Source organism: Emydura macquarii, unplaced genomic scaffold, assembly GCF_026122565.2.
Source record: "Emydura macquarii macquarii isolate MOO-44397 ecotype Brisbane River unplaced genomic scaffold, CSIRO-AGI_Emac_v2 contig_2897, whole genome shotgun sequence".
Lineage (NCBI taxonomy): Eukaryota > Metazoa > Chordata > Testudines > Chelidae > Emydura > Emydura macquarii.
Window position 1 is genome coordinate 24,188,557 of NW_027133034.1, and position 27,320 is coordinate 24,215,876.

At 40.8% G+C, this 27,320-nt stretch overlaps 1 protein-coding gene and 1 long non-coding RNA gene across 6 annotated transcripts in view; one reads left to right on the plus strand and one right to left on the minus strand.

Annotated features, from left to right (window-relative positions):
• DMXL1 (Dmx like 1) overlaps positions 1-9,036 on the minus strand; it is a 139,505-nt gene extending 130,469 nt beyond the window's left edge. For all 4 annotated transcript variants that reach the window (XM_067569033.1, XM_067569034.1, XM_067569035.1 and 1 more), the window contains exon 1: positions 8,707-9,036. In XM_067569033.1, coding sequence (XP_067425134.1) covers positions 8,707-8,793 — 87 coding nt within the window. In that variant the 5' untranslated portion in view covers positions 8,794-9,036. The remainder of the gene's footprint in view (positions 1-8,706) is intronic.
• Positions 9,037-9,374: 338 nt separating this feature from the next.
• On the plus strand, positions 9,375-24,740 carry LOC137166706 (uncharacterized). 2 transcript variants are annotated; one of them, XR_010923772.1, is made up of 4 exons: positions 9,375-9,458; positions 15,082-15,155; positions 18,053-18,124; positions 24,520-24,740. It is a non-coding gene; the product is annotated as an uncharacterized lncRNA (long non-coding RNA). The 2 variants fall into 2 exon arrangements; XR_010923771.1 differs by lacking the exon at positions 24,520-24,740 and adding an exon at positions 20,154-21,602.
• The last annotated feature ends 2,580 nt before the right edge of the window (positions 24,741-27,320 follow it).

Genomic DNA, 27,320 nt, shown 5'->3' on the forward strand with positions numbered 1-27,320 from the left:
TACACACACCAGTTGACTCAGCCTTGATGTAAGCTCTTAATGGCAGGACTATACATCTGTGTAATACCTGCACAAAGCCTCAATCCTGATTGTGTTATGGTAGCACTCAAAGGCCCCCAAACAACAACTAGATCCCTGATATACTGTTATGGTATTATAGTAATAGTTATTACAGTGAAGTGTTGGGGTAATTTGTAACTCACAGATTACAAATCAGCATAAAGTTTTCATACAGTTTTCCAATACGAGGAAGCAAGTTGGTCAGCATGTGTATATGGAAGATAATCTAGAACTGTTACTCAGACTTTAAGACTGGAAGAAACCATTGTTATCATCTAGTCTGGCCCCCTGCACATTGCAGGCCACAGAACCTCACCCGTCCACTCACTCCTGTAATAGACCCCAAAACTTCTGCCGGAGTTACTGAAATCCTCAAATCACGATTTGAAGATTTTAAGTTACAGAGAATCCACCATAGTCTAAACTCACCCAATTAAGTTATAGAGAATCCACTCTAGTCTAAACCTGCAAGTGACCCATACCCCAGGCTGCAGAGTGAGTGAAAACTTCCTAGGATCTCTGCCAATGTGACCCGGGAGAAAATTCCTTCCTGACCCCAAATATAGTGATCGGTTGGACCCTGAGCATCTTGACAAGATACACCAACCATACACCTGGGAAAGAATTCTCTGTAGTAATTCAAAGCTCTCCCATCTATTGTCCCATCTATGGCCATTGGGGATATTTGCTACTAGCTGTCGCAGACAGGCCACATGCCATTATAGGCAGTCTCATCATACCATCCACTCCATAAACTTATCAAGCTCTATCTTGTATAATGGTAACAACACTTCCCTATCTCTACTGGAAATACCCTTACTTGATGAATCCTAGGATTCCATTAGGGTTTTTTCACATCCATATCACATTTGCAGCTCATAGTCATCCTGCAATTGACCAATACACCCAGGCCTCTCGCCTCCTCCGTTACTTCCAACTGACAAGTCCCCAAGTTTATAGCAAAAATTCTTGTTAATCCCAAAGTGCATGACCTTGCACTTTGCACTATTAAATTTCATCCCATTTCTATTGCTCACATTTTCAAGGTCGTCCAGATCTTCTTCTAGAATACCTCGGTCCTCCTCTGTATTGGCAATACCTCCCAACTTTGTGTCATCTGCAAATTTTATTACCACACTTCCACTTGTTGTGCCAAGGTCAATAATGAAAATGTTAACTAAGATTGGTTCCAAGATCATTCTCTGAGGAACTTCACTAGTAACCTAAACTAGATCATTCTGTTCATATCTTGTCACATTTTTGTACTGATGGGTGCAATTGATTTTGTTTTCATAAAAGATAGCATTTGTATCCAAGAGCAGGAGTCATGGGGTGTTGTAAGCCAAAGAGAAACTACCATGCCAAGAACGGAATTCAGAGCTCAGCATTTCACATACCACCGCTAATAACTTCACTAACACCTGAAATACTATAAAGAATGCAATTCCCTACACTCTTTTGCCAATATAAGAGGTGTTTGAACAGGCAGGGCTATGCCAGCAAGATTCTTCTAATATAAACTAGGCCTAAGTATTAGTGACGTCTCTATAGGGGAAAGAGAACCTTAAACTCCAGTTTTGGCAGGTATAAGCCTTTCAATTCACCTTTAAAGATTAAAATGTCCTAGGGTATTTGAGATGTAATCTGTGCAATGAAACAAGCAGATATTGTTGACATTATCATGCTCTTGGTATGTTTGTTAAACAATGCTTTTGTTCACTGGTTTTAAAAATAAACAGGGTAAAACCAGTTACAACCATGCAAACAAGGATTTTACTAGCTGATGCCACGTATCTCGATTTAGAAAATTAAACATCTTCCTCTGCATCTAAGAATGAGGGTAGTTAATTTGCATCTGGTATTGGATTTTCAGCTGCTTTCTATTTGCTTCTTATCCAGCTTTCAGCTATTTTATCCTTGCATCCTAAATTTCTTGAGAGGATTAGCAAATGTTTTCCTTTAGAGATAACGTTAAGGCAGTTTTACAGAGATGTTAACAGAAGATACTACAGCCAATAATTTAACTGCTACAACATTCTTATTTCTTTCTAAAGTGAAAATTTGACCTAAATAACTCTTTAAATATAAGAAAGTAAACATGCTATTGGTACATACAAGTATCAAGAGTTATGTGCAGGAAAAAAATTAAGAAACTATAACCCTGATCTTGCTCACAAAAAAAAGGTTCATCTACTAAAGCAACTAATTTCTGTATGCTAAATCAGGAAATAGGATGCGTAAAATAAAAAGCTCTTTTCCTGCCTGTGTAGGAGATTGACAAGTAACTGAGTGGTAAGTAATGAGTTAAGCAGGTTATTCCCAGGAAAATCTCAACAGAATCTTCTTGCCAAGCCATGCATCGGTGTCTATGTCATCCCTCTTAAAAAGTGAATTTTTAAAAGTATTGCTATGAATTTTTACTATGCCTGTAAAACCATACTGCCTTTCTTATAAAAACTCCAACTACATATACCTTTAAGGGATTCCCTTCCCCCCCCCCCCCACTTTTTTTCCCCTAAGAAACTCTCAAGTGTACTGAAAAGATATTTCAGGTAAAAGTGTAAAGATTTTTAAAAAATAATGTACAAAAAGCTTTATACTAGAATTCCCCTGTATACTGGCTTTCAAATAGCATGAAGCATCTATTTTTGTCAGACTAAACAAAATGAACGTTAAAACAGTCACTAGTCCAGGTCTGAATACTACTTGTTCTGCATGACAGACGAGTCCAAAAGTGGCAGAAAGTTTAAAAATGCTTGTTCCACAACAAAAACACAAAGATGCTAGCATTAATGCTCCATATTCAGTCATGATCAAGAACTATTGGGCAGAATTCAGGCAAGGCTATTTATTAAATGTTCTCTATATGGTAATTACATGAATATTTTTTATTTCATGTTTTTCCTTCCCATGATCAATGTAAGAAGACAAAAGAGTGAACATTTATCACCTTTTTTATTGTAATAAAAAAATTCCTATTTCATGAGATTGTGTTAATCTCTGTAGTATATTTTGTCCTTTAGAACTTATTACATTTTAAACCTGACATCTTAATCAAACTAATAATTTTGTAAAAATGTATCTTTGAAAGAAATGATTAAATGGAGCCCCACCAACAATATTTTCTTTACGTGACCAATCCAATAATTAAGAGAAAACATAATGGAACAGAAATTTCTTCTCCAGCAAAGTACTAGCATTAGATTAAAGAAATATATCATATGCATATTACTAACTCATTTGCTTTTTTACTTCCCTGAAATCTCTTAATGACTATTGGAACTTCCAAGTTCCTCCAAACTATAGTCCAAACAATTTTCATATATATGTTGTAGTCAGTGACTGAAGTCACAAAACAGAAGGATAAGTAAGCACAATATTAAGATTTTTTTTTCCAGGACCATAAGAGTCACTAAAGCAGAAATAAATAAGTAAACACCTGCAAAGCCATTCAACAAAGAAGTGCTGACAGTGGTGACAGTATTGATTATGCAATTCAAGACAACACCTTGAATAATGATTCTGTCTTCAGATATTGAAGTAACATCCCAAGTGAGTGTGGGAGGTACTAGTAAACTTACAGGTCAAGTTGCTTTAAACTTAAACACTGATTTGAGAAAAAGACAAGTAGGCAGCAAATAAAGAGAACCAGATGCACATCTCTCTAGTTTTGGTGGCTTTTTAGCTTACATACCTGTGGGTTCTAAAGTAACAGAGAATTAATAGTAACAATGATAGTATATACTCCCTGCATTCTAGTACTCAATTCCCATCTTAAGTGTACTGAAACAAAAAACACATCCACTGGTATTTCATTCAGACAAGATGCTTTCATTTTCTAAAGTGCCTCTTCAACCTCTTCCTCCTGTATGCAATCCAAGTTCCAAGTTCCTCTCTTGGGTTCCCCGCATTCATAACTCTTTCAAAATCATCACTCCAAACTTTGACTGATTCATTCACCATTCATTTGTAATACAGCAGATTCACATGTAGGGTCAGCAAACTCATTCAAATCTCTCATCATTTTCTATCTTGCTCCTCCTCATCCATTATATAGCTCATCACAGGCCATGCTTTTAGCTGTTGCAACACCTCTTTTGGCCTACTTTTTTTTGCCTCCAGGTACCACCATCTTATCACTACACAAACCACTGGCCTGCCCCCTTTCTTTTTTTTTTTTTTTTTAAATAAAAGAAAAAGATTCTGCCCCCCTCCCATCCCCAGTGGATTCTTTAACTTGAAGATCCCAGCATTCTTAACTTGAGGATTCTTTAGGTTTTACAAGTGTTCCATTAAGTTAGTAGTCCAATTCTGCCTTCACTTCCAAGATATTTTGTTTTTTGTAGCTGTGTCTAGACCTCAGTTATGAACCGTAACTATAGGTCCAATTCAGATTGTGTTCTTCTTAGTAGTATTAAAGATTTATTTTTAAAAATTGGGATAGTATATTATTGAAGTAGGTCTGTTTTAAGAGCCAAGATTCCTTTTCTGTGGCAAAATACAGAAGTTAACACAAATGTTTGTCCATATTAGTTTTTTAACTGAAAAATGACTTCATAAAGCCTTTCACCAATATTTTTGTAGCCTCTCAACTGGTGGGCTTCACAGACTCAGTACTGCATAGCTTTAGTACAAATACTGCATCTTAGAGATGCAAACCTGGCCTGAATGTTGAAATATAACCAAGGAACATTACTGAAAACCTCAGCCAAAATTATTCAGAGACCTGCTAGCTTTAAAATCATAATTATAGAAGATATTATGCTTGTGCTCTAAGCATCTGAAAAAATGAACACGAGTGTCTGCACACTGGGAGAGAAGAGGAGAAAGTAAGGAAGGTAGAAATACAGCATGAAATCTACCCTAGGAACTAGACAAGTTATTGATAAAAATTAATTCCTGTTTCAGCCAAATCAATATATTGTATGTACAATTGTGTTTTCACACAGTTTTCCATTTACCCTTCATCAACTCAAATTTGCACAAATAGAAAAATTAGACAAATTCAGCCTCAAGTGTCTATTCAATTACTGAACTACATTTCATCAGCACATACCTTAATAGATATTTTAAATATGCATGCTTCAAGAGATTTGATGCCCACAGGTCTCTACAGATGCCCTTGGACATATTTTACCAGTGTGCCTTTGAAGGAAATTCAATTTCTGCTTCATATTTAGAACCTCTATAAAAAACAATTACTAGGAAACAAAAGGACCACAACCTGTTTGGGCAATGATCTATTCTGACACACATATGGTATGAGAATAGGCCACCTTCAAAATATCCTTAGTAAATTTGAACTTTGGTGTGAAATGTGTAAGGTTTGTAACTTATCATGTACAGCTACTCATTGCTAGTAGTCTCTTCCCACCCAGTTTTCAGGGCTTGGGAGAAGAAGTTGGAGGTACTTGCTTGTTTGTTCTTGTTACTTTAAATAAAGTTAGCATTGGAAGCAATACCCCTTCTCTTTAAATCTTGTATAACAACCACTATTTTGAGCCATCCTAACTCACTGGAATCCAAAACACCTTAACTTTGAATGATATGTTTTGCCAGACAACTGTTAACATAACTTTTGAAGCTATATTTCCAAAATTGCATACCACATCTAATTGTTTAGTAGAACTTAGTAGGTTTTGAATCACTAACTGGGAACATACAAGTCAATGAAGACTTATATTGAGAACATGGGAATCTGGGAGATCCATGTGTTTGAGTGTCACAACCACCTTCTTGTTCCCATATTGCTAATATGAGGGAGGTCCAAACTTGATGCTGACTAGAACTTATGCTTCTGTATTATCACCAAGGTCATTTTCCTGAAATCTCTTCTAAACAACTGTATGTAGTCTTTATGTTCTATTTTGACAGTTAATGAAGATTTTTGGTGTTAGAATGGAATGGTAAGAAGAACACTGTCTATGGTCTAAACAAGTTGTGGAAAAAAGCATAGCATTCATGAACTACTTCTATTCACAGCTATTTTCAAGTTGCTTTGCATGATATTTTAAAAACTTCAAATGTTTAATTTAAAATTCAAGTAAAGCTTCATGTTTCCCATACATTTAACTCTTCATTTCTAAGTAATCATCATATAAGCACAAACTGGTATTGACATAACTATGGATAGAAGAATGGCTATATTCCAACCCTTGTACATCAACTTAAAGACAAGCCATTTCTTTCTAGAAAGTAACTAGTAGGATCAACTAAATTTATTTACAGTGCCCTTTTTGTACTCATTCAAATAGGTGTGGAGAAATCCGATCAAGTTTTACATCATGAATACCATCACCACCACAAAAAAAGCACTGAGGGACATTTTTGTTCTTCTGCTTTGAGACTAGTGGCTAAAAATTCTATTTGTATTATGCTTTCCTCCTGCACATCACAAATACACACACAGGAATTTTTATCATTGTATTTGTGTCAAAACTGTTCTTGTAAACAAAGGTTTCTCAAAGTAATATTACTTAAAAACAGTAGCATTTGGCATATTTCTCCCGTCCAAGAGAAAGCTACTAGCTATACAGATCATTAGAGAGTCCTAAACACTCTTGTAATGAATGATACAGGCTCCAATACCGGGAACAGAGTTTTTCAGCAGTCATTCTATGGAAGGGACACTGATAACTTGACATTTAAAAAAAGTCAGTTTCATGCTGCTTGTGCAAGTCTTTCACACAACAGGCAAAGAAATATTAAAACAAATAGGAAAATCTGGAAGGTGGAATCAAAAGCAGGAGTAGTACTTTGGAAAAAAAAGTTAAAAGTAGTCTAAACTGATTGAGCTGACTGTCTATAACAAAGCTTTATTCTGATTACTTCCTCTTTTGTGCAGCAACTTTTAAGTTCTGAATCTGCAGCTACTCAGGCAAATTTCTGTGATGACATGGCGTCCTAAGTACTTCAACAGAGGTCCTCCAGCATTAAACTCATTGCAGGATCCAGGTGACAGATAGTGAACAAATATTTTGGCTTCTAAGGTTGTAGTTAAAAAACCCAGCAGAGGAGCACAGAAGTGTGCATAGTACCCACAAAAGCGAAAAATAAGTCTAGCAGTCTCTCTCTCCTCAACAGATCAGGCAGTAAATTAAACTGGGTGCAAGACTTAAAATATCCCACATTTTATAGCACTTTCTTGGGTGCTGCTGCTCCAGAGTGAAACTGACAAAAGTCTGCTAAGTTCTACTTTGGGCGCATTCTGATATACTGGGTACCAAGCAAAACTGATTAGGTTCTCAAAAGTTTCATTCCATCAAAGACTTAAGTGCAGCAGCAATACCACTAGCATCATTTAAGTAGAAAATGAGGATAAAATACTGAGATGATGATGCACCTCAAGAAAGAGAGTGCCAATCCAGAGAGAGAGAGAAGTAAAAGAAGAGGTTAGTTTAAATTTAGACTGGAGATTGTCTTTTGAATGCCATAGTCTGTTATGATGAGAATAGTTATTCAAGTTTAGGGCCAAATGAAAAATCAAATAAAACTAGTCACTCAGCTGAATAAAGGGAGAGTGGAGGGCTTTGGCATGTGACTGGACAAGAACAATCTGCCTTCTGAACAAAAAAAATTAAATTAAATACAATTTAGGCTTCTGTACAATTAAGTGCTGTGCACAGTTACTTTCCAGCAACAGGGTGCATGCAAACAGAAATTTCAGAAATACTAGATTTATCTTCAAGATTTTATAACAATTCAGAATTACTGCAGGACAATAAAAAGTGCTTTAAGTTGTTTTTCTGTGCCACTTTGGAGGACCTCTATATGACCTCAGTGTCATTTACTCAAAATGAAATAAAATATGTGTGTTAATTAATGCGAGTGCAAGGGACTTTAAAATATTTTGCCAAAAATTCATGTTTTCAAGTTGACGTTTATAATATTTGACATGTAGATTCATTTTCTTAAGGGACCACATACTTACACTTGCAAACCTCTGAAAGACTCTGAAAGACACTGTTACATGTATTTTAACATAACATTTCTCACACAGCTAATATTTACTTATGGCCTATTGCTCACAGCATTTTCACCACAAGCATCATTAATCACCATCTTAAAAAAGGTGTGAATACTTCTCCCTCCAATAGGAAGAATTCTGAACAGGTGTACTATAGGCCTTACATTCTGTAAGCTGTTCAACCCAGGGACTGTGTCATCCTACGTGTGTACGTGGACAATGCCTATCGCACCGTGGGTGTGCTACTGTAACGCAGAATAATATTATCAGCAGCCACAGAAGCGCAGGAAATGAAGCGTCCCTACTCATCCCCCTTGAGCAGCACTTTGATCTCATCCGCTGCGTCGTGCTGCTCCCCCTCCTCCCCAGCGCATGTGTCCCCAGTGCACCTGACTGAACCAGCCCCTGCCAATCCCACCCCGGACGCTTCCAGTTAGCGACGCGGTTGCCGGCTAGTTCAGGCCACCCTATGCCTGGTGCAGGGCGGACGGGAGAAGTGGTGTCAGTCAGGGTACCCCAGCGGGAGGGCAGCGGCGCCCGGGGGCCCGAAGCAAGTCAGCACCCGGTAGTGGCACTGGAAACGGGGGGTGGGGGTGCTGCCCGGCAGGCTGCGGAGACCCCCCGCGGCGAGGGGGGTGGCACGAGACGCGCACGGCGGGGGGACCCGGCCTGGGACTCACCGTGAGCGGCTGGTCGTGGAGACTCCCTACGGAGAAGCAGTTGTCCCCGGGGTTCACGGCGCCCGTCAGCACCTGGTGCAGATTCATGGCGCAGAGAACGCGGGGCCCGGCTCTCCTCACCGCAGGGCAGGCGCCTGGGCACCAGGCTCATGCTCTAGCCCCGACCTCCGGGCAGCAGCGAAAGCTCCGCAGCTACTGTCCGGCTCGGCCGCTCCTGGTCCCGACCCGCCCGAAGCAGCGAAGGCGGCAGCACATAGTTCGGGGCGGGGCCTCATAATCCCGCCCCCGGCAGGGCGGGCCCCAGACGCAGCGCCCCTCAACTTGCTCACAGCCCCCACCTCCGTCAGCAACAGCGAAACAGAATGAAATATCGCGTGAAGCTATCCTGCTCCGGGTGACGTTATAGGTTTTCCTGTAACTGCGCGTGCGCCAGCCCTGCCTTGGGACGGGATCTGCAGCGGACGATATTGTCTGCGCGTGCGTAGAAGTAAAAGGGCCTAGTAGGCTATGTCAGGCCAGGCTGGCCGTCTAGAGGGAAGTACGTGCGGCGGGGTGGATTGCGCACGCGCACTAGGGATTTTTTTGAGTTGCCCGCTTGATTGATGTCTGAGGAGGAGTCGGGTTGCACATGCGCAATTGCCGCGCGGCTCGTCTCCTTCACGGGCTGCTGATGTTCTGCGATTAGTTGTGTTGGGTGATGGGTCGTGCCGCGGCGGGGCGGAGCGGAGGACGCGCTGGGGCGAGGTTTGTTGGTGGGTGCAGTTCGGTCGCTGCGCGGACTCTTGTGGGCCCCGTTGTCAAAGCCTGCCAGGAGTGGGTGCAGCCGCCATCCCCCCCCCCCCCCCCCGCTGCGCTCCTCCTGTGGAGAGCTGGCGGCCCCTGCATCCCCGGCCACTCCGTCCGCAGTCCCGGGCCGGCCTCAGCCTCCTCACGGCTCCGAGCCGCGCTATAGCCCCCACCCCCACGAGTGTGACAGCGGCGCTGGGAGGGCTGGGCAGGGCAGGGCCGGGCCACCACCACCACCACCACCACCTGCATCCGGATTCATTGGCGCGGAGCCGTGTCTTTACTGGTGCCACTTGCCAGGGAGCGTGAAGCCGGGCGAGGCTCGGTACCGCTGTGGGCTGAGCTCTGGGACGTGGGCCGCAGCGAAGCGCCGGCCTGTGGCTGTAACGTTCGGGTGATGGAAGCGGCGCGTCACGCGCTCGCTCCAGCCCCGTGCGGTTAACCAGCCCTTTGCAAGGGCTGTGGCGCTGCCCCGCAGGGACTTACCCGGGCTCGCTCGCTGTGAGAGGGAGACTTCCTCGGCGTGGGTTACCTGTCAGAGCGATCCGAAAGGATCTCCGTTAGAGACGGTGCGTTGCTGCTGTGCTTTTAAGAGCTATTGAAAAACCCAGTTCCTACCATCCGAAGCCTCCCTGATTCCATTTGTCGCAACCTGAAAGCTCAGCTTCTGCTGGAAGGTCCTTGGAACCATCGGAGAGATGTAAATAAAAAACGTTTTGGTTAGTTCCATTTTTATACCAGATTATTGATCTTAGCTACTAAGCAGTCTGGGGGAGCATCTCCTTCTGCTAGTGGTAATTTGGCTCCTCAGTTGTGGCACTTCAGCCGAACTCAGACCATATCCTTAATAAAGGCTGTGAAGCAGAGGTGCTCAAACTTTGTCTACTTCAGAGGAATCACTGGGAATTTGCCAAGAGCCTGGGGGACTGTGACATAAGAGGGTGCAATCCAGATCAATGAGGAGCTGTGTCACCCCTGCCCTGCAACATTGGGTGCCTTACAATAGCTTGCTGATGGCAGCTTTCCCTTGGGCCACTCACAGCCAGTTTCCAGCAAGCAAGTCACATGCTGAGTGTTTGTGTAACTGCACCCTGCCCGCCACACTTGGGTTACACTTTGGCTCTCTGGAGCATTGATTATACTACAGGATGATCCTAACACATTCCCAGTCCCAGATTTCCCCCCAGAAATGTATGTCAGGTACTACCCAGCCGTCTCCTGGACAGTCCAAATATATTAAGTCCATTATAACTTTAAGGGAATACTGTACACCAATTTAGCACCTTCAGTGGAGTTACCCAACACTTTAACTGAAACACAATGGATTATATAGACAATACAAGTTTATTAACTACAAAGAGGTAGATTTTAAGGGTGTACAAGCAATGAGGCCTAAAAGTCAGAAATGGTTACAAAAAAATAAAAATACAATGCTTTCTAGTGTCTCACACTGTTTCTTTGCTGACATGCAGATCTCTTTGTCCCCCCTCCTCGCCCTTTCTTGCCAATGATTGGCCACTCGACAGATAATGGCCCATCAACGTTGTTGACACCTGGCTGGGGCATCAGCTTGTTCTTTGTCTTTGAGAAAATGGTTAGCCACTCCCCAGACTTATCTGGAAAACACTTCAGTGATTATTTCAATTATGATCATAACTTTTTACACATCATGTTGCTATATGCATTTTACCATGATATTACTGATCAGTAAGTTATGAGTTTTCAAATGATAACTCACAAGGCATGCCTTGTACAAAGATTATCACAATAGTGTGTAGGGTCCGAAAATGGATGAATTCTGTCACAGGGGCACCTGTCCATACCAAGCAATACAAGATAATAAAACAATAAAAAAACTACAGCACACTTGCAGTAGGTGCTCTGAGTGTTCATGTATACCAAATGGTGTTCATGTACACCACACTCACTTCCCCCATAAAAGCAAATTTTAAAATAGATAGGGGAGGCTACCTACCTATGGTGAATTTATTGTCACTACCACTCTCAACACTTCCACTTGTTTTAGGAATATACAACATCAGTATAGCCCATTTAAACTTTCCAAGTTAAATTATGTCCTGTTTCTGCACTTCTTTCAACAGGTTCTCACATGGATCAACAGGATGAACATTAAGAAACAGCTGGTTAGCATTAACCATCTGTATTTTAGTATTATACTTTTCACTAAAACCATGTCTGTATTAAAAAAGAAACACTTACACAACCTGATTTCTGATTTTTCTTTTAATTTTGTCACAAAATCCTCATGGTTCTCTATTTTCTGCCAATTAATAAAGGACCCTTTTCTCTGTATAGTTAGTGGCAATAGCAAACATATGCTTTCATACTTGACGTACTTGTAGGTATCCTTATACCATTATCTCTCCTTGACTAGTTTTTCAACATGCCATCAATTTTTTACTACTGTTACATTAGCAATTTTTTCAGGTATTCTTCAGATACTACAGCTCCTGTACCAGTTTCCATTCTCATGCTTACATTATTTCTGTTCTGTTTAATCTAATACGGACTATTTCAGTCTTGTTCTGCACAACAAAGAGTTCTGTGGAGTGGTTTAAATAACAAGCATCTTATTGTGGACAGGCACAGTTTGTATAACAGGTCCTTCGCTGTTCATGTAGCTGGGCAAAAAATGCTTTGGGGGGGGGGGGGGAATGATTTCCTTTTGTTGTCTTATTTCCCCCCCATGGCACAAGCAGCCCAACCTACATATCATCTCTTCTTACCTTACCCAACACCTGTACTTCACCTCATTTAAACACAAGGAAGATAAGGCCATTGCAGAAAAGCTGTGAATTCTGTGCATCAGTCTACATTGCAGAGTATGTGAGGGAGATTCCCACACATGCCATTCTTTTAGGCAATCCTGGTAAATACAGGCTGGTAAGCCTGACTTCAGTATCAGGCATATTGGTTGAAACTGTAGTAAAAACAGAATTATCAGACACAAATATGGAGATGATAAGTCGGGGAAGAGTCAACATGGCTTTTGTACAGGGAAATCATGCCTCACCAATCTATTAGGATTCATTGAGGGTGTCAGCAAACGTGGACAAGGGTGTTCCAGTAAATATAGTATATTTTGGACTTTCAGAAAGCCTTTGAGAAGGTCCCTCATCAAAGGCTCTTAAGCAAAGTAAGAAGTCCTGGGATAAGACAAAAGGTCATCTCATGGATCAGATCAGTAACTGGTTAAAAAAGATAGGAATAAATGGTCAGTTTTCACAGTGGAGAGAGGTAAATAACAGGGCCCCCTCAAATCTTTACTGGGATCTGTGTTCAACATATTCATAAATGACCTGGACAAAGGGGGTAAACAGTTAGGTGACATCGTTTGCAGACAATACAAAATTATTCAAGATACTTAAATCCAAACCTGACTGTGAAGAGTTACAAAGGGATGACTGGTGAATGGCAGATGAAATTCAATATTGATAAATGCTAGGCATGCACATTGGAAAACATAATCCCAACTATACATACCAAATGGTGAGGTCTAAGCTACCTGTTACCACTCAAGAAAAATATTGATGTGATCATGGATAGTTCTCTGAAAATATCTACTCAATGTGCAGGGGCAGTCAAAAAACCTAACAGAATATTAGGAACCTTTGAGAAAAGGATAGATGATATTAAGGCAGAAAACATCATAAGGCCTATATATAAATCCATGGCACACCCACATCTTGAATACTGCATGATAAATTGCCTGTTCCATTCACTCCTTCAGAAGCATCTGGCACCAGACACTGTGGGAAGACAGGATACTGCGCTAGATAGGGCCCACTATGGCTATTCTTCATGTTCTAAATGAAACAAACAATTGATCTGGTTAATGTGATGTTGCCAAGCAACCAAAACAAGAATCCCTCCCACTTTCTGATGTATTCTTGATTGTACAGACACCTGACATTTTTCCACCTAGGCTGGTTTTCCTTCCTTTACATCAGAGATTCCCAAACTTTTCTCTGCTGCTGCACACTTTGAGCTCCAGGGGCTCTTCTCCCCACCCCCAGGTGGCAGCTGCAAGAGGGGAGCAGATGGGCAGAGGCAGAGGAGCCTCACACAGTATGAGAGGAGGGAAGAGAGGGAGGTTGAACTCTGATTGGTTGCTCCACCCCTGGAGGCAGTGCAGCAGTGAGGCAGACGGCCAATCAGAAGGTGATTCTCCCCCCCTTGTTCTCACATGTACTTTTTCAAAAAATTCTGTGGCACACCTTTTCCGGCCTGATGCACACAGTTGGGAAACACTGCTTTACATGATATGTAGGTAAAAGTATTCTTTCACACTGCCATACTTTCCTCTTGCTATATCCATCGTTCCTTCCAGAATTAGTTCCTTTTTCAGGAGTTCCCATTTGCTTGGGGTACATGGTACTTTTAAGCATCTAAGTCAAGACCTCTCAGTTAATATCACCTAGTTTTTAAAAGGGATACATAAGTCTTTTGAGAGTGCAAATACCTTTTTCCTAAGAAGTCTTAGGAAGAAAGTGTCTCTCCAACGTCACTGAAAACAAACACCGCTGAAGGCTTTGTACATAATGTTAAAAATCTTTACCCTTTTTCATCAAAGTGGAAACAGTTAATTTTTCCAAAGATGGCTATATTTCCCTTTCTTTTTCCTCCTTTCTTTTAGAGATATTTCCTTCATGGCTGTCACACTGATCATTTTGTTGTTTCTGAAAGAACTCCATCACATAGATCCCATCAAAAATGTCCCATCAATGAATTCCACCAAAATTATCCTATCAGCACTAGTGATTTTATTTTGGCTTCAGAATCCAATAAGTTTTGTCATGAACTACCTTGACTTTAACTGGATCAAAACAACAAAAAAGTGAAACAACAAAACAACATTAGAAAAGAGAACAAGTCCTTATTTACATATTACATCTAGCCCACTTAATTCTTGGGTTCAGTTTCAAACTAACTTCAACTTCAGCTGCTGCCAACTGATAAATCTTTTGAACTCAGACAGACCAGAATATTCCAGACATTAAAGTTATGGTTATCATTGTGATGCTGGCTGGACTAGGGGGGCCCTTGAGGTGTATTCAGGAGCTCTGATTACTCCCTTCTACACCAATCTCGCGTTGGGGGTGTCACGCTGGCTGAATGGGGAAGGAGGGAGGCATTTATTATATTATTTAAAATCAATATGTCAAAATCATAATAATTCATGACAGATATGCCATGTCAGGTACTGTTAGAAAGGCTATAATGTGCTAAGTAAGATGATAATGTTTATGTTCATGTGTTATATTTGTAATGGAATATATGGATATGGTTGATATATCTGTATTTCAAATTGTGCTGTGTCTGGGCAACACCCTAAACAGGATGGCTGCAGCACTAGCCTTCTTAATGGCCCATTAAGAAATTCACAGGTACAAGGGGCCCAGGGGGAGAAGCCAGGGATATACCTGATGAGTCACCAGGACTTACTCATGTGACTCTGGACTCCATTTTATTCCTGTAAAATTCCACAAGCAGCATGGCTTAGGCCAAAGGACATAAAAGGCAGCTGCACAACATCCATTTTGACTTTAGTCTGTTTTCTGTCTTCAGTCTTCATCTACCTCTGGATCAACTCATCTGCAATTGAATTGAAGCTGTGAAACAAAGGACTGAGACCCATTCAGGTACTGGATGTACACCAGAGTTACTATACAAGCTCTACAATCCTACTAGAAACCTGATATATATGGACTTTTAAATCATTTGTATATATCTGATTGCTTTAATCCTTTAACATTTCTCTTATAGTTTGTTTCTTTCTTTTTATAATGAACCTTTAGTTTTAGTTACTAAAGGATTGGCTGGCAGCATGATATTTTGAGTCAGATCCAAACTTATATTGATCTGGTACTCTGGCTGACCCTTTGGGGTCAGAAGTAACCTTTTTGGTAAAAAGCATAGAGTTTTAAATAACTGATCTCTTTACTGGACCTAGTGGCCGATTGGGAGCCAGAGACTGGAATGCAGTAAAGGGGGCTGTGTATATTTTTATTTTGGCTTCTTGATAACCAGTGTTTGGAATCAGAAGCACTGTTTGTGGCTGGTTGGGAAGTCTGACTTCAGTGTCACCCACCAGTGCTGGGAGAATCTGCTCTCCTTTTACAGTGTGCCCTGACCTTGGCATTTTCAGATGGTTACCCTAGGCACGGACGGGTCACAATCATGTTACTACAGTTATTTAAACTGTTCACTACAGATGGAAGTGTGATACATATTTATGATTGACAATATGATGTGCTCTGAGATAATGATGCTCATGTAAAGTAATGCTACCTTATACTCACAGGTAAATATATAATTTTAGGAAAAGGAGAAGTCAGGATATCAGAACACAAGAATGGAAGAAGATTAGATTTACTAATAGTTGCTTTATTAATCTAGACCTAACTGGACAACTAGAAAACTTTAAAGTGCTGTTATGGTCAGAAAATTGGAATAATCTTATTTAATTGATGTGCTCTCTGTGTATATTCAGAGTTATATCCATTAGTTTACTAAAAATATGTTTATTTATATTTATGCTTGATAGCAATGCATTGCAAGTATAGTGGTTTACATCTTCAAAATGTTGTAAGTGCTATGTATTAGTATTATTTTTTCATTCATGAATTTATTATTGGACTCTGCCAAATTTAAATTCTTTGCTCCAGCCAGTTTGGTGCTAGAGTCAGTATATAAAAACCCTCACAGCTTCTTTTAATACTTAGAAAAGTATACTTTTTACATTGCCTCATAGTCAAAAATATCTGTGCAATTTTTGCTCAGATTTTGGAAAACAAAACAAAAAACCCTCTGACAGAACAGAAGATGAAAGATTCAGAAATTTAGTAGCAACTGTAAAAGGGATTTAAGAATGGAAATATTTGGGCAACTTAAACTCTAGTTGTCACTATGTGTTTCAGTTATAAATGTATTCTCTCTCTCTGAGCTTTCTTGTTCCTCCTATTAACTAAGGACAAGTCTATACTACAAAATTAAGTCGACCTAAGTTAAGTCGATGTACAGCCACCATAGTCATTAAACTGATTTTGCATGTCCACACTACCCTCGTGTCAGCTCTGTGCATCCTCACCAGGAGCACATACACCAATTTAACTGTCAGCGTGGTGCTTGTGGGATGGCCACTGAAAGGTAGCACAACAGTCGATGTAAGCAACACAATGTTTACACTGACATTGCATGGACCTAACTACACTGACCTAACTCTGTATGTGTCTACACTAAAATGCAGCTCCCACTGACATAACTTATCCACTACACTAAGTCAATGGTGGGCCATCAAGTGGCCTATTACTGCATTCTGGATTATTGCCAGTGACATTAGCAAAGTACCAAAAAGCAGTACCAAAGTTTGTTCCTTTAATTCAAGTTTTGCATTAAAACATTTCACATGAGGTGGAAAATTAGCTTCTACCAACAGTTCACAAAGAATGTATCAGGAAAAGAAAGTCAGATGAAAATTTGTAATAATCATCTGATATCTATTTTGTAATCAAAACTATTTCTAAAAAATAGAAGATCATAAAATGAGTTGTCAATGTTCTTGAGTTTAGTACAGTAAAAAGGGACTATACCTTTGTTAATTATTTTTTATTTGCACATGCACAATGCTGAATATTTGAAGTTTGCTGTTCTTTCTGAGCAGCAAATATTATTTTAATGAGTCATTCATTAACTGGAATAAACTCATTTATGTGAATGTCACACAAGCAGCTCCGAAAGCAGCTGGCATTTTAATTGGCATGTTTAGTACTCGACAACAATACCGTTAAACATTGTTAATTTTCTGTTAGACAAATCTATTCATCTGTATATAAGTGGCCTGGCTAGCATTCCTTCTTTCAGTGAAAGTTTCTAATATGCTAGGCCATGTGCTCTAATTGATAGCTTCTCCATAAAACCGTCCTGCAGTCCAGAATAACCACAGTGCTATGCACTCCAGTCTCATTCCCTCCTATCTCCAATCCCTCTGTCTCATCCTTGGCAGAACCACCTGCACACCTCTATGTGGAGTTTGTTAGATTTGTGGCTACACTGGGTCAAATCCTGGCTTAACTGAAATCAATAGCAAAATTCCTATTAACTTCAATAGAGCCTGGATTTCACCCATTGCCCCTGCATGATAGGAATCACTTGCAGGAAGGTTTGCCTGGGTTCTGGTACATTTATGCAGCCACAGTAGTATGAAAGAGCCAAAATATAGCCTGGAATCAGGGCTTACATTTTAAGGAGAGAGAGAGATGCTTGGATGGTTCTGAACAGCCAACCATTTGGCAAAATATTTATTTTTCTCTGAAACAAGGAGGCAAAAAGCTTACTGTGTTCAATTATTCTGTACTCTCTGTTGCAGATCTTCAGCCTGCAGGTTAGGATGACATTTGCTGCTTCTTCTATTGCTTTCTTATAGTGTGAACTGTTTTATAACAGATAGATCATGTTGTTGTCACACTTTTAAGTATTTTACATAGAGTACATTCATTTTTTACACCAATCATCTCATATAATCTCTTCTTTTCTACAGCGTCAGAGAGATGAACATCTGCACTGGGTTCTTTTTCAGAGGATGTTCGTCACAGTGCTGTGATTGGTTCAGGTAATCTTTTATTCTACTTTTAGTGTTGTTTACTTTAGAAGATTAGAGTGCCTTCTTCAGGAGGCTGTTTCCAGAGAAAAGTGCTACTGCTTTAAGATTCTCTTGCAGCTTAAGAAGTAACAATTTAACAATTTCTTTTAATTTTCTTTCACATTCTAATTATACTTTCACATTCATTTCACTGTGAGATTAAACCTTTAACTATTTATGAAGAAAGTCACTCAGGTAAGGGCTATAGGATAGGCACTGGTTCTCCTTTATGAAGTTCTCCTAACTTCTAAATAGCATGGCGTCCCTACTACGCTGCGCCAACAGGAAATGCCCTCCTGTCGACGCAGTCTTGTGGGGGTGGATTAATGCCATCGACTTCCAGATCAATTGAGTGGGTCTCCACTGCTGCTCAATCGATCCTGCAGAATTGATCTGGCGGCGCCGACAGTGCTGCTGTGAGTGAAGACATACCCTCAGTGAAGGAAATAAAACAAAACCAAAGGAACGTTTTCCATCTTTTTGCTGTTTGAACTTTCACTGAGCAGACACCAAACTGAAACCAGAGTTCCCCAGAGGCTACCTTCTGGGTCTCCCCCGAAAGGCACTTTGAATTGATAAATCACTACAACTCTGTCACTCTTAGGATTTAGATTGCAACTCATTTGTGTATATTTGCTTGCTTTAACCTGTTGATAATTCTATTTCTCTTTCCTATGTCGTGGAAAAGAATCACACTGCTACATTTTAGAGTTGGATCGGGTGCAGATTTAATTGTGACACACACAATCACATAACCATAGCTATGGGGAATACTATAGCCATAGGGAAAGCCCAGGTGGCTATAGGGAAGTCAAGCAGTATGTCTGGATGCTGGGCAAATGTACTTCACCTGGCTACCAGATACAAAAGACTTATATAGGGGTTGCTTAGGTTCATTTACATGTTGATCGTATAGTGGAATTGATTAACAGTTTATACTTAACAGGAAAGACAATCACAATGTACAGTGGGGCACACCAGACGCCCTCACAGGAACACCCAATGAGTCACTTGAGTATACAATGTAGTTTTCAGGGACCCTGGTTAACTCCTGAAGATGGGTGGTGACACAATACTTGTTCAAATGCTAATTTGTATGAAGTGAGTTTCTATGGGGCCGGTAAGACAAAGGGGGGCAGGTACTGGTACTTATTGAAACAGGTGAAGTCTGTTTAGACTTCAGTAAGGCTTAAGGTTCATAACAGAGAACTAGCCTCTCTGTGGCTAGCCTCTCTGTGGTTCAGAGACCACTTGTGGGATTTTAACATCTTTATCCTAATTTCAGTTGAAGCATTCTGTTAATGGTTTAGCCTAGGGCTTCTATTTCAGTTTCAGGCTACAACTTCAGGCCAGGCCTTCTATGACCAGTTTCAGACCAGGCATTCTATTAATCAATTTTATGATTAATTCTTGGATTCCACACCTAGTTAATAAACCTTTAAATAGTTTATTATAGGATTAGCTACAGGAATTGTGTTTGGTGTAAAATCTAGGGCACCAGTTGATCTGGGGTAAGTGACTGGTCACTTGCGACTGGAAGCAACCTGAATATCGTGTGACTTTCGCTGTAAATGACCATTTATTACTAAGTTCAGTTTGCCAAGGTGGCAAATTAGACTGGAGAGCCTAAGAGTCTTAAAGTCTGTGACTCCATGGTAAGACTGTTATAGCGATCCAGGAGTTCACATTTGTTACGGGGTTAGTGAAATTTAACTATAGAACATACCACCCGTTTGGGGTGACTACACTGTTTTTGACAGTCTGCTCTGAGGTAGGCACTGAGGGTCATAAGCCACTCCAGACACCTTAACAGATGGGGCTAATAGTGTCTGTATTTACTACTAATGCCTGTAAGAGTAAACTCTATTTGTGATGACCTATTCTTCAATGACTATACATGTAATGCCATACTGTTCTAGTGTATTTTCCACAGGTTTGGGGAAGAACTTGAACTGGCCCACATTAGCCCCTCTCTCTCACCTTCTTCCTATCCTTCTAGTCCAGACCCTGCAGAGGTTCCTCTGCTGGAACAGAGAAAAGTGAAATCAGTGCCTTGACCCACGCTTTCCTTGCAGAGATGGAGATAGTTGTGGGTGGAAGAACTATGTGTAGATCTGGGAACACAATCTCACCCTGAAAAAGCTTTTCAGGATGTGGTCCCATTCTCACATATCAGAGTGGATTGCTTCCATGTGTTATATTACTTAAAATTCAAATATTTACTATTAAAGTTAGCATTGTGCAATATTATTTCCCATAACTTATTCCTCTTCCTCTAACTGCAAACTCTGTACTATGCATCACTTATTTCTTCTTTTCTCCAGAAATGGTTCTAACTGCAGGCTGTGACAGAAAAACATCAAATTAATTATTTCTGAGGTTGATGTGAACAGTAAATGAATGCAAAACATTTTTTTTCCATGATACACAATTAATGAAGCATTATTTAATCTGAGGTTTCATATATGCTGTCTACATTATGACAATGAATATTAAAACCTCCTGGTTAAATAAATCAGTGGAAGGACAACACTCCTTTGCCTGTAGTAATTCCACACAAACTGCTTTGAAGTGTACTGCAGTAACTTTCACAGCAAGATACTGCTAACTATTGGACAAAGCAGCTTATGACATTTTCTTTTTGGGCCATGCGGACAGTAGGGCTCCAGTTCAGGAAGGATACTTACACACATTCTTAATTTTAAGTACATGAGTAGCCATTAAAGGCAATGGGACTACTCACATCCTTAAAGTTAAGCCCAAATTAAGTATCTTGCTAAACTGGGGCCATATCAAAAAACAGGAAGGGAAAAAAAGGCAAAACTGTTCTCAGATCTTTGTAAAGTAGATCTCTATCTCAGTATCACTCACTAACAACAGTGATAGGCATACACTGGATAGATACTCTGCTTTCTCACATTTGCAGAAACCTTAATGACATTTATGGATTCTGTGCACATAAGACTTGATTTTAAAAAAACCAAACAAACTACAAATCAACCTCCATTTTTCTGGGCATAATTTTTGTACTTGAAAATAATTGCACCTGCAACTAGTTGAACTCAATGAGAACTGGGAGACCACTAGGAAGTGCTCAACGAAGTCCTGGACGATTGGAAAAAGGTATATATAGTGCCCATCTTTAAAAAAGGGAAGGAGGAGGATCCAGGGAAATACAGACCTGTCAGCCTTACCTCAGTCCCTAGATGGAGTAGGTCCTCAAAGAATCCATTCTGAAGCACTTGGAGATTAGGAAGGTGATTAGGAATAGTCACCATGGATTCACCAAGGGCAAGTCATGCCTGACCAACTTGATTGCCTTCTATGATGAGTGACTGGCTCTGTGGATGTGGGGAAAGTGGTGGATGTGATATACCTTGACTTTAGGAAAGCTTTTGATATGGTCTCCCACAGTATTCTTGCCAGCAAGTTAAAGAAGTATATGTTGGATGTCTGGACTATTAGGTGGACTAACTCATTGGGTTCAATGGGTAGTGATCAATGGCTCGATGTCTAGTTGGTGGCTGGTATCAAGTGGAGTGCCCCCGTTTTGTTCAACATCTTCATTAATGATCTGGAGGGATTCCCAACCTGTAGCCCAGGGATCAAAAGTGACCCCGGGGGGGGCGCTTTCAAAGTGGACCGCCACTCCCTTCCTGCTGGCTGCAGTAGGGAGCCACTGCCTAAGGACCAAGGCGGAGAGCGTTGCCGCGGGGCTAAAAGACCAGTGCAGGCTCCTTGCTGCAGCCAAAGGGAGGGGAGATCCTGAATCTTTTGTGGTACTAGAGCACCCCCTTTCACATGATGGCAGAAGATAGCCACAGTTCATTGAAGAGCTGCCAAAATTGTGATAAAGGAAAACACTGAGTTGTACAGTTGGCTTATTCTATATAAAATTTTCCAGACAAGATCAGCATTAAATTACAATGCTTTTGTAGTTGGAAGTTAAATGGTTTTTCAGGGATATAATTTTTCCCACTTCCTCCACTCTTCAATTGACCTGACCCCCCCTCTGTGGATGTTTGCATAGCCCCTCATGTGCTGCCTCTTGTAATTCTCCATGCTGATGTCACCATAGCTCTGAGGTAGATACAGATGATTTACTTCTGGGCCTATTTCCTGATCTCACTGAAGTTCATTGCAGTTTTTCTGTTGATTTCAGTGAAAGACGATTGAGCAATCTTTTCATATTATCATGCAATATTTCACTCTGTAGCCTACATCTTCTAGGAGCATATGGCCTTTAATTTCCCTGTGCCCCAGATAATACATATTAAAGGGTGTAATAACACTTTCTTACTTTATAAGGTTGTTTGATAAAGTGCTTTGATATCCACAGATGAAAGGCTATAAAATGGAAAGGATTATTATTATGAAGAAAAGGAAGCAGATTTTTGTGCTCCATATTTTCTTTTGACTATTTTTTTTCATGAAAACTAAGTACCTATGGTGTACAAAACACATCTGCCCACGGTATTCTCAAGGTGGCAATGGTTGCTCCTTAGATTAGGCCAAATGACCAGTTTAGAAAAAACAACAACAAATACTTAAAAAAAATGTAGTGTTAAAGATGCCATGAGGCTTGTTATAATCTTCTACTACTACTGCTGCTATTTTCAAAGAAGCCTGTGATTCTTCTCAAAACAGACAAAATATGGGAGTGTCTGTCCCACTTTTTAAGTGATAGCTCTGTCTATAGTTTATTGAGCAATAAAATATAGCCACGCCTAAAACTCATTAACCTAATATTTCTTGAGTACATAGTTATTTATTTTGTAACAATACACCCCTTCGTATCCCATTTCCTCTTTCTGGTACATAGGCCAAAAGCATATTTCTATTAAACTGCACTAATCATCATGGTATCTCAGTACTTGCAGTATCAGATTTCCCTCCACTAGGCCTGCTACTCACCAAGTGTCCAAGATCCCCACCTCATACTCCCACCCCTTACATACTGTTCAAAAACAAGTAAAAATACATGTCATCCCCATAGTACATCTGAATTAAATCCATGCCCCTTTTGCACAGACTCTTTTGTCTAGATGGTAACCAATAACATTAATTAATGAATTACCCAATTAACTAATAAAGACTTACATTGAACCATTGAACCCTGAATATCACCAGACTCAGGCATTAGGGGCCAGATTTTTAAAGGTATTTAATTGCCTAACAATGCAGATAAGTGTCTAGTGGGATTTTCAAAAGCATCTAACTCTCACTGATTTCTGAAAATTTTCAAATGGATGCCTAGAGTGAGACAGCACTGTGCATGCCCAGAAGTAAAAACATAGGTGCCTTGTGAATTTGTACTTTGAAAAACTAAGGCACCAACTGAATATAGGCACTTACAGGGTTCAGTGGGAGTTTTGTGGATCGCACAGGTGGATTTAGGTGCCTAAAAAAGAGACTGATGCTTGGTCTACACTACCAATTTATGTTATTTTAACTACATTGCTCAGAGAAGTGGAAAATCTACACCCGTGTAGACTCACCTAATCCCAAAGTAGACAATATTATGTCAATGGGAAGTCCTCTCCTGTTAACAAAACAACCGCCTCTTGGGGAGGTAGAGTAGCTATGGCTCTCCCGTCGGTGCATGTAGAGCCTTCACTAAGCACTACAGTAGCACTGCTGTAAGTGTAGACAAGCCCTTAGATGCCTAAATCTGAGTTTAGGCACATAAGCAGTTATGTGGATTCCACCCTAAAACCCAGAATTGTAAAGATTTTTAAGCACCTAAAGATGCAGATAGGCACCTAACAGGATTTTCAAAAATCAGTGGGAGTTAGATGCTTTTGAAAATCCCACTAGGTACCTGTCACACTGTCTGGATAAGGGGGGCCCCTGAGGTGTATTCAGGAGCTCTGATTACTCCTTTCTACACCAGTCTCGCATTGGGGGTGTCACATGGGCTAGCTTGAGTGGGGGAGGGGGGCATTTAGTATATTGTGTAACTTCAGTATGGCAGAATCATAATAATTCATATGAGATATATCATGTCAGGTACTGTTAGCAGGGATATATCGTGCTGAGTAAGATAATACTTATGTTCATCTATTATATGTAAAATGAAAGTTATGGATGTATTTGATATTTCTGTATATCAATTTGGGCTGGCTGGGACACACCCCAGACAGAGAGGCGGCAAGACAATAGCCTGCTTAATGGCCCATTAAGACACTCACAAATGCAAGGGGCCCAGGAAGAAACTAAAGGCACACCTGAAGAGTTACCAGGATTGGCCCATGTGACTCTGGACTCCATTTTAGTTCTTGTGACTTTCCACAGGCCGCATGGCCAGGGACATAGGGTATATAAGATCAAACCACAGAATCCATTTTGTCTATGTTCCTGTCCAGCTGCAGACACACACCTACCTCTGGATCCATTCATCTTGCAACTGAACCGAAGGACTTAGACCCATCCAGGTACTGGATGTGTACCAGAGGGAACTATACAAGCTTGCAACTCCACATTTCTTCCAGAAACCTGATGTATATGGACTTTTAATCATTTATACGTATGTGATTGCTCTAATCCTTTAACATTTCTCTCATGGTTTCTTTCTTTCTTTTTACAATAAACCTTTAGTTTTAGTTACTAAAGGATTGGCTGACAGCGTGGTATTTTAAGTAAGATCCAAACTTATATTGAACTGGTACTGTGGCTGACCCCTTGGGGTCAGAAGGAACCTTTTTAGTAAAGAGCATAGAGTTAAATAACTGGTCTCTTTACTGAACCTAGTGCTGATTTGGGAGCCTGGAGCTGAAATGCAGTAAAGGGGGCTGTGTGCATTTGTGTACTGGCTTCTGTGGGGATTCAGAAGTGCAGTTTGTGGCTGATTGGGAAGTCTGGCTTCAGTGCCACCCACTAGCGCTGGGAGAATTTACTCTCCTTTTAGAGCCTGCCCTGACCTTGGCATTTTCAGGTGGCTGCCCTGGGCATGGATGGGTCACAGTACCTATCTGGTCTTTTGGGTGGAATTTTCAAGTGCCTAAGTCTGCCTGTGCAATCCACAAAACTCCCACTGAACGCTGTATGTGCCTATACTCATTGGGCACCTTAGTTTTTTAAAGTAAAAACTGACTAGGCACCTATGTTTTTGCCTTTGGATACGTGCACTGCAGCTTCATTCTAGGTGTCCATCCGGATACCTATCTCCTGTCTGAGTCCCAGAGCAATTCACAAACCAGGGGAAGATAGGTGTTCCAGGGGCCTAATCCAGTAGGTGCCCTCTGAGTACACCTTCCAGATCAGGCCACATACAGACGAGGAGGTGGAGGTGCTCACTTTATATCTTTTAGCCAGTGGCTAGGGTACTCGGCTGGGATGTGGGAGACTTTGACAGTTTCTCAGGGCACCCAGGACTATGAGTCATTTTGTTACCCCTACCTCCACTGAGATGGAGTCTTTCTTGTGATACCTGGGTGACAGCTCCCTGACATTACCAACCTTTCAGCCACTCAAATACTCTCCTCTGGGCCCTGTGATGTTCAGCTTTGCAATGCCTAAATCCCTTGGTTTCTGTCCTTAATCTCAAGTGATAGAGGCTCACACTTACTGCTGAAGGGCCAGTGTTCAATCCTCCCTGTTGGCTCAAGTGAGGGTTAGTTGTAACAGTATTAAACTAAGGATACTTTGCTTCTTGTCCTGGGAAGATGAATCCTAAACACTGGTATTTAGACCATCTCAGCGGATTTTAACAGCCTGGATGGGTCATAGGTGGAAAGTGAGTCTTTTGTGTAACAGGGTAACATTTTAGGGCTTTATTTAGATTGTAAACTCTTTGGGCCAGGGATTGTGTCTTTCTAAGTCTCTGTGAAGCATCTAGCACACTTTATTATATTTATTATTGTGCCCTAAATATAACATATGATGCTTATGACTAATGTCTTCAATTGCACCTGGACCCAAACAACTAGCCAGTACAGAGCACAGACATGATGTGCTCACAGAAACTCAGCCTCCTATTTGAGGTATGGGGCCTAGATCCATGAAGGGATTTAGGTGTTGCAAGGCTGAGCCTCATGGCACCTAACTTTTAGGCATCTAGCAATCACAGGAACAACTCTGCAATCCACAAAGCCAGAACTAGGCATCTAGGCTCCTGTACAACAAACGGGGAGAGATAGGCTCCCTAGAATGCGATCCACAAAGCCAGCTTGTTAGGCAGGGAGCCACCTAATTAGCCAAAGGGGCTGCTGATGAAAGGTGTGTGTGCTAAATCCTATGCGCCTCTCAGAGTTCGGCACTTAAGTCCAGGCTGCAGGGAGGTGATTGTTTTTCACAAACTGGTGGATGATAGGCATTTGGCCACCTAAGTCACATGCAGGGGCCCAATCAGATAGCCATACTCAACGGCCGCCTACCAGATTGGGCCCTGCAGGTGAGTTCACAAAATATGAGAAGGAGAATAAAGACAAATCTTCTCTTGTAACATTTAGCCTAGTAGCTAGGGTACTCACTCAGAAGGTGGGAGACTCCTTGGTTTAAATCCCCTCTCTGTCTGATGAGAAAGAAGGATCTGCCACTTCTCACTCATGTGCCTTAACTATTAGGCAATGGAATATTCTGATGTGGGACTCCCTCAATTTCTCCTAATGAAGTTGTTCCACTTTAATTAAATAATTAATCAATTAAATATTAATTGGGCCAGAGAAAGTGTTAGAATGACTCTATTGTGTAGTGGTTAGTGCACTCACCTGAGAGGTGATAGATCCCTGTTCAAATCCCTTCTTCTCATCAGACTCTGGGGGGACTTGAAATGTGTGAGTACCCTAGTCACTATGGTAAAGGTTATAAGGGAGGTTCTCCTCCTCTCACTTCAAGAAAGATATAGCAGAAACTGAAAAGTTACAGAGCAAGCCAGTTATTATTAGGAGTATGGGTGGGACTTTTTGTGCATATGATAAGATTGCAAAAGCAAGGTTTAATCAACAAAGAAGGAGAGAGGTGTTGTTTGATCAAGATTTCAAAGACTAGTGAAAACCTCTAATTTCCTCCTCTGTACCTTATCATATATAAGAACAAGATAATACTTTCTAAAATTAAATGGCAGTACACTTAAAACCAATGAAAGGAACCTCTTTTTTATGAAGCATAAAGTTAACCTGTGAAATTTGTTAACACAGATGGTCATCCAGACCACTTGGATGGATCT